Here is an 8181-nt window from a genome sequence, read left to right on the forward strand (position 1 = left end):
ATCGTCGTTAGATTCTTGATTTTAAAAATAACACCAAGATGATCACAAGACATGAACTAAGTACGACTAGAATCACTCGAAAATCAGGTGTAAAATCTTTCAGAGAACGTGTCAGAGTGGAACCACACGCGACGCCAGGATCGATGTCAACATGTTATAAACACGTCGGCCAACATGGCCGCCGCCATATTGGAATTTATGCAATGTGAACTCGATTGCGATCGTGATCGTACTCGGACAAAAAAAAAAGATCATCGTTGTAAAATCATAATCAACCTAACTAGTCAACTGCTTCTTTTGTTTCTTTTGCGGTCCATTTCGTTGATCAAAGCATGGAATGTGATCAAAGGCCCCGCTAGTGCTACACCGCCTAACTCTGTGAGTACTTGTCCTCGATGTATACCGACTAAAGGTCTTTGTTGGTCGTAATAGTCATTGTAGAATGAAAACTTGTGAACAACCCAGCCGATTCTTCTATTGTTTTAACGTTCCTCTCAACACTTACGGACAAGTTATCGGACGCATACCATACTTCACACCTTCCACTCTTTCACGAGGTTGAAAGTTGCAGTGAGCGCTAATGTGTAGACAATGCATGCAACAGCTGGTAGCTACGCAGAGCGCTAGCGTGTGAACTAAAGGATGGCGGGAATATTTAAAGCGTAGCGGGGAGAATCAAAGCGTAGCGGGGAGAGGCGAAAGCGTAGCGGGACCGCTACGCTAAAATGGCCTGGGGAGAACACTGATTACATTTTATAAAGGTGACAAAAATTGACTTTGGCACTCAAAGGGTTAAGGAAGCCAAGTGTAGCAAAATTGACAGCAGAAAAGTTAAAGTACTCACAGGCTTGTGACACATGCCTTTCTGTTCACAAGATGTGGAAGATCTTTTCTTGTACATGCAATGTTGGGTGAATTACTATCATGAAATCCATTGAGTTTAGTTTTAATAAGAGAGATCTACCAAAACTCTTTCCTTCAAAATCAGAAATTGTGAACTATTTCAGGAAGGATAGTCTTGAGTTTTACTAGAAAATTCTATTCAGGATATTTTTTCGTGATTTTTTTTTTTTCACTTTGATAGATGTATGTGATGAGTTGAAGAGAATGCCTTACCCAGGTAATGACAATAAACTGGGACAAACATTGTCTGGTACATTGCCGATGGGACAGACGCTGGATCCAAAAGCCATTGCAAGCGCTGCTGCAGCAGCTGAGGCCCTCGGAGCACCACCTGTCGGCTTGAATTTCACGTAAGTGATGTTGAACAACTGTTCGGCTTTGTAGACCATATAGCTTTATGATACAGTAGCACAAATTTCTCCTGACGTCTTAAAATACTGGTTTCCTCTCTTTGAGGCACAGTGAAATCACGCAGTATAAGCCATGATGCCTGTAATTTATACTCCATGAGAGCAATTTGTTATACCTATAAATGCTGTGAGCTGTTAAAGAATCATACCTGTTCAATTTCAAGAGAATTATAAATCAAAAGATCATGAAAATGGGAAACTTACAAGCTTGTACTGGAGAAAAAAAAATTGTCCTATCATGGTATTTATTTTCCAGCATTTTGCAACTTTTTGTGAAATATAAATTTAAAATGTTTTCTGATCAGAGCAATGCTTCAAATTTCTGTAATGTTTTAAAGATACTTTTAAAGATATTATTTTGTCAATGATTTAAACAACTTTATATTATCCTCAAAAGTTAGCTGGTTGAGTAATCAGTAACTGTGGTCAAAGTGAAACCACTTTGAGTTTACAAAGGCCAGTATAAATTAATGAAAGCAAACCACAACATTAAATTTACATTGGGAAATGTCTTTTATCAATTCTTGCAGACTACCTGAAAATGTATTATTTAGCGAAGAACCTCAGATGGCCTACTGGTCACCGGAGGGGAAGCACTGGAGACTTGACGGATTTGCCGATATGAAATATGATGAAGGTAAGTTCCCAGTGGCGCCGTTTCCCCAACTCTGATATAAATGATGATCCAATCTACCAATCAGACTAATCTATCAGCTGTCTGTCTGGCAATCAGCTGTATCACTTTGAAAGAGATGATTTCACTAACTAGGTCATTGGACAGATCAATATATCAAATTCCGTAGAATTTTTGCACTTTACAGTGACACCGGCGCATTTATTTCAATTTTTCCTGCGCACAAGTGTTCTGTTCTTCCATGTAGTCTTTGCCTAAGATTATATCATTATCAAAGTCTAACATCTCAGATTATTCGTACCACTGACAGACAATTGGATGGGGTTCAGAACACCTCTGGTTGTAAAATTGACAGGATGGTACTTGATAGGCTTGACATTATGAATGTGCGATATCGTGCCTGTTGGACAGAAAGCTCATTCATCTTACAGAAATTTTCCCAATGTATCAAACCAGAGATGCATATATCAGGCAGTGTGAGGATAGAAGATCTGGATATTTATGATATATACATTTCTGTGCATAGTTGGAAACCTGTCTTCTCAAACTTGCCAATTTTCTGTAGTCTACTTCATGCCAGTCATTTACAGAAATTTGTGAGAATTTTAAATTTTTTGGGAAATTATTCCTTCGGATGAGCTGAAACTTGTTTTTGGAATTATCATTCCTTTAAGACCACCTGAAAAAACACTAAAAATTGTTGATTTCCTCACAAACTTTTTGAAATAATTTCATCAGAATCATTATAATCATCGATATGTTTATTTCCTAATTTTTCTCCAGATGGCCGCACGGTATCCGTCAAGACCATTAACTTTGGCGCACTAACCTGCACCCAGGATAAACACATCAACATGCCGTTCCAGAGCTGGGAGTTGAGACCAAAGCAAGCCAACAACGCACTGCTCACCATCATCGCAGCCCTTGTGGAAATAGAAATTGAAATCAAAGAGGGTCTCTGCTGCTTTAGACAGCCTGAAGATTCTGAAATTAAACCAGAGCTGGAAAACATCAAAGAAAAATGGGTCACTCCGAAAGAACTTATACAGGTAAACGTCTCCACCATTTTGACAAGTTTTGTTTTGACAGACTTTGACTTGTATCTTAACTCATGTGCTCATGGCATGGAGTATAAATTGCCCAAAGATAAAATATTAGATTGTGCTTAGCCATATTGATATTATTCATTTTCCGGGGGGGGGGGGTATGTTTGTATTTACCAATTTGAAAGACTCTCCAAAGACCAGTTGATCAACACCTTCATGAGAACTTGGCAATACTGTTCTTGAGACAGGAACCAAGCCAACAAGCATACAAATGGCCAGTATACAAACATCTCTGTGTGCACCAATGCACAGATAACTTTGTGCATACCTCATTATATATCCAAATGTATTTGTTTGCGCTGCCATAGCACAAAATTCTACTTCATGTGTTGTCCATAGACAGCTGCAGAAATTCCATGTGTGAGATTTTTATGCTTGATAGATCTCCTTGTTAAAAAATATTCATCAAATTTGCTGATCATCAACAGACTATCAGGGTTTCAGAATGGCAGTTATAAATTGTGCCACACTCAAAAAAATTGAGTATTGCATGATCCCAAAGATGTTTCTAATGAGCACAGCTCACACATCAATGCAATTCTGTTTTGCCTTGCACAGCTGCTGTATTCTGCTGGAGTCAACTTATTCCCAACAACCGAATCCAAGAAGTACGTTAGCATAAGTGAAAAGGTAAGTTGTGTCATGGTCTACAAAGGGGTGAACATCAGTGTATGCAAAAGTAACAGAAATATATCTGTGATAATAATCATTAAACCATTCAAAGTAGTTATAATGTTCATCTCGGATCAAATATGGGGGGTCTTTTTCATTTTGTTAAGTTAGGGTTCCATTATCAAGGGGGACTGAAAATTTCTTCTGAACAAGCTCTGTATTTTTCATTCCATGACAAGGAGAATAAACGGTCTTCACCGTGTTCAGTTTGAGTAAACAGTCTAACACTTAGTGTTCTCTGTAGAGTTTTTACCACATACAGTCAGAATGTCTACAGCGTAGGAATGAAAGCAGCATTACAATGGAATGTGCCTCAGGGACACAGATATCCTGACTCTGAAACTTTTACAATTTAAGACCTTTTTGATCTACCACCTTTGAGGGTTCATTTTGAAGCAGTCGGAGTACATAAAGATTTTACCAGCTTAATTTATGAAAATTTAATTTTTTCCAATAGAGTTATCATGTCGTTGGCAGCAATTTTAAATTTCAAAGCGTCTTTAACAGTTGGGTAGTTTTCATACCAAAATTTTGCATGGTGTGACCCCTGATTTTGATTTCAAAAGGGGAAAGTTAAAAGGGCTTCTTTAGGAAGGTTTGAAAATTATTTACCTTTTTCATGAAATGAATTTCCCTGATATTTTGCCAGGAGGATTTGACAGAAGAAGGGGTGTACCAGCAGATGGCATTGACAGCTTCCCATTTTGCTTATTCCTGGAGCAAATGGAATGCTGAATCCGGAACCGAGAAGATCGTCATCCAAGGAACGGAACTGCTGCAAGATGAACCAGTCATTGAGGTCAGCAATCAATACTTAAATCACCACTTACAAAAAAAAGATGTGTGCTGTTTCTGTAAAATGCATTTAATTTACAATTTTGCTGAAGCTTGTAATATTAGCACAAAAAAGCCAAGCTTTTTAAAACTTAAGTGTGAATATTAATTTGATATAATTTGCGTGCTGTTATCTGTTAACTTTTGATATTGGCTGCAATTTTGCTTTTGCATTAAGTGTGTTGCTTTTTTTTTTTAATTTAAAAGATTTTGCATGAATTTTTATTTCTATACATGCAGCGCAGAAAACAAAAACGCAAAGAGAAGGTATTATTTGATTTGTTACACCTTTCTCCGTCTTCTCTAATTCATATTTGTTAATCTTAAAAAGGCTTGCAAAGCCATCCTTTAGTTGACTTTATTCTTTCCATATGTCGCATGTTAGTAGTATTTTCTTATATGTTCTATTCTTGATATATAAGCATGTGGGAAATCATATTCAAAGCCTTTAAGCATAGTAAATTGCTACGAATCAAGTCTTATAAAAACTATAGTGGTTTAATGTGTAATGGAATCTTCTCATCTGGCATGTAGAAAACTCAGATTTACATTTCAATTTTAAGTTAATATCAACAATTGCAATTTTTGGCGTCACAGCAGTGCCTTTGTTTGTAGCTAGCAAAGGTACTATTTTCTCCTGGACCTGTTTTTGGAGGACATGTTATCACTAAAGTTTTCCCCAGTTCTCTTTGGGAATATCACAGAATTGCCAAACTTGCGGCAATTTCAGTATTTGCAGGAAAAATTTGTACTTAGTGGATGAGTTGTACAGGAGACTTTTTCAAAAACATCAAATATACATAAATTCTGATAGTCCCGGCCCATTTGGCTTAATGCATTGAACAAACTGGCATTCAGGGGAAATGTGTGTCTGGGATGGGAAGAGGGCGCTGTTCACATTTGTGGAGGGACCATGGTTGTGCATGCTATTAAAGGAACTGTTAGGGATGGGAAGAGGGCGCTGTTGGGCGCTGTTCACATGCACATTGTGCATCTACATCTCATCTTCATTATTAATTGTGCACTCCATTCAAGGAACTGTTCGTGATGGGAAGAGGGCGCTGTTCACTTTGCATATCTCATCTACATTATTAGTTGTGTATTCCATTCAAAGTACATCTCTGCCATCTGAAGTTGTAGATAGTTTAGAAAATCTTTTACATACATGTAGAAAGAGTAACTTCAAAACCTTGTTGTTGCACATATTTTAATGCTTACCATGTGCACAAGCCACATCGTATTTTCTAAATATACATAGAAGCTTGACATTTGTCAACTGTTTATATGACAAGTTCTTGTTGCCATCAAATCTGTGACATAATTGTGACCTTACCTTTTTGTCACATCAACTTTTTCTTGCAATGACAAGGGCGAAGAGGTAGTTGGGTTTTTTGTTTTTCATGATCTTATAGATGTGTTTTTCAGTGTGACTTTTTTATTCATTCACCCTCTCCCCCCTCAGCTACTTTCAATCCTGGCAAGATGACAAAAACAAAACGGGGGTTTTTGCACCATGCAATTAACTTGGCTTTACTTTCACTTTGAAGTTTTATCACAAAATACACAAGTTTTGTACTTTTCATTCAATACATTCTTACTATTGTGCCGTTTCCTGACCAATGATTATACTTTTTGACATCTCTCTCTGGATTATAAGCACACTTGAGTGCTGAAAGCTGCCTGTGTGAATGAAATTCCTAGCGTATCCTTCCTCTTGCAACCTTTTTTTGGTCTTTTTTTTCCTTTTAGGATAGGAATACACTTATGTGGAAAGTTTCATCATATGATTTCTATAAATTTTTTACTGTTTTTTGAGGCATTGTCTGATGACATGACCATTTGTAGTCTTATAAAGTATGTAGGAAGAGACCTAGTTTTGATTTGTTCAATTTCTGATGAAATCTTTTTGCCTCTCAACAGGATGAGTGGTCATTACTAATGATTTCATCTCAGAGAGCCATGAAACTCAGAATGACAGAATTTGATGATCAATTCACTGAAGATTTTGCTGAGGGTACAGAGGTAAGGAAAAGTCCTTTCACAGTTCTATTCCAGATTGCAGTCTCACTATATATAGCCAGGTTTCAATAATCTAACCCCGCACAAATTTTGTCCTTCACAGCAAAGTAATATGCAATGTACTTAAAGTTCTTGGACTGACAAAAATATTACCCTGTTCTTTGAATGTGGCCGATGCTCACAAATTTCCAGAAATTCTGTAATTTACTGTAGAAATATTGTGAGGGCACCCCATCTATTTCAAAAATTTTGAGATAGTTGTGTAAATTGATACTGAAGATTACAGGCTTGCGCAGATTTTTCAGAGCCCTCCTGTTGAAAAGCACTGAAACTCAAGCTTACCCTTTTTTGCCAGGTGCATAAACTGTCAAATTTTCAATCACAACTCATAATTATCATTTTCTTTGTCATTTCAGTTCCATGCTGACCTGTATCACATGGTGTTGGACCTCTCAACTGAGCAAGGCACCGACAGAATGAAGTTATCCAGCTTCCAGTTTGTTGATGCTGTCTACCAACTTTTATCAGCTACCAGAGTCATCACATACTCATAAAAATGTTCAAATAAACACCAGTGAAAGATGAACTTCATCTTTAAGCAAAGCATCCTTTACCACATTTCAGTAAATTTTGAAGTGCGTTGACCTCCTGCATACTCCATTATGACATAACATATTATTGTACTTCATATTTTTTCAGTAGTGCCTGGTTGGTTTGGATGTTGTACCTATGCCCCGTTGACAAGCCATCTACAGTCAGGAGGTTCTGAAACGCATCTTATCGTACTCACAGAATATTATTTAATTCCAAAATGAACTGGGGTTTCTTTGTCCTGAAGATTTATCAATAGTGACACCCTAAATTACAACACATTTCATCAGGGTTTTCCTCAGTTTTGACACCGTCCATCGTTTTTCAACAACATTCCCTCCTTGTACATAGACAATTTTACTATTATTACAAATCTGCTCAACCTATTTGTGTAGACATTTTTTTACCCGACTTTGGCTATCCAATTTTGATACAAGTATATGTATATACCGATTGCAGAATGTTTGACGTGTACATATAAAGTAAAATGAATGCTTTATATAATGTTTTATAGTTTTGAAGGATGATTCACTTTAATATTATATAATTGTACTTCCTGTATGTAAATTCCATCCATTGTAATCATTCACAGCTGATTGGCTGTCCTCAACCACAGCATGGTTGTCACTTGGCAATAAAATTTTTCAACAGTATTAAATTGTGTGCGTGTGTCTTTGATGTGAATGTGTGTGCTGTACCACTAAGATAAGTAGTGTGTCTACAATGGTGAAGAAAAATTTTCATTATTGGTTTAGCATTTTGCAATCTGCTGTGAGTTGACCCTTCTTATGCACGATTGATGAGGCAATTCAGAGTGCACCTCAGCCATGTTCAGGCTCAAAGTTTTACAGTAACTTTTTGGTCTACCACTTATTAGATCCCATTTTGAAACCGAGTAAAATTTTTCAGCAGCTTATATTTTTGAAAATCTATAATTTTTCCCTTAGAGTAAACAAGGCTGGTGGCCATTTGAATCTAAGTGTCTGTAAATATTTGCCTTGTTGCAATTTTT

At 37.0% G+C, this 8181-nt stretch overlaps 1 protein-coding gene across 10 annotated transcripts in view; it reads left to right on the forward strand.

Moving 5' to 3' along the window:
* Positions 1 to 7827, forward strand: part of LOC139131057 (dynein axonemal intermediate chain 7-like) — a 107166-nt gene extending 99339 nt beyond the window's left edge. For 7 of the 10 annotated variants that reach the window (XM_070697021.1, XM_070697003.1, XM_070697059.1 and 4 more), the window contains 8 exons: positions 1085 to 1253; positions 1844 to 1950; positions 2731 to 2996; positions 3612 to 3683; positions 4375 to 4524; positions 4800 to 4826; positions 6480 to 6581; positions 6995 to 7827. In XM_070697021.1, the coding sequence (XP_070553122.1) occupies positions 1085 to 1253; positions 1844 to 1950; positions 2731 to 2996; positions 3612 to 3683; positions 4375 to 4524; positions 4800 to 4826; positions 6480 to 6581; positions 6995 to 7132 (1031 nt within the window). In that variant the 3' untranslated portion in view covers positions 7133 to 7827. The remainder of the gene's footprint in view (positions 1 to 1084; positions 1254 to 1843; positions 1951 to 2730; positions 2997 to 3611; positions 3684 to 4374; positions 4525 to 4799; positions 4827 to 6479; positions 6582 to 6994) is intronic. The other 3 variants (XM_070697044.1, XM_070697036.1, XM_070697028.1) reach the window with 1 other exon arrangement.
* Positions 7828 to 8181: the final 354 nt, after the last annotated feature.

The sequence above is a fragment of the Ptychodera flava genome, chromosome 1 (genome assembly GCF_041260155.1).
Source record: "Ptychodera flava strain L36383 chromosome 1, AS_Pfla_20210202, whole genome shotgun sequence".
NCBI lineage: Eukaryota > Metazoa > Hemichordata > Enteropneusta > Ptychoderidae > Ptychodera > Ptychodera flava.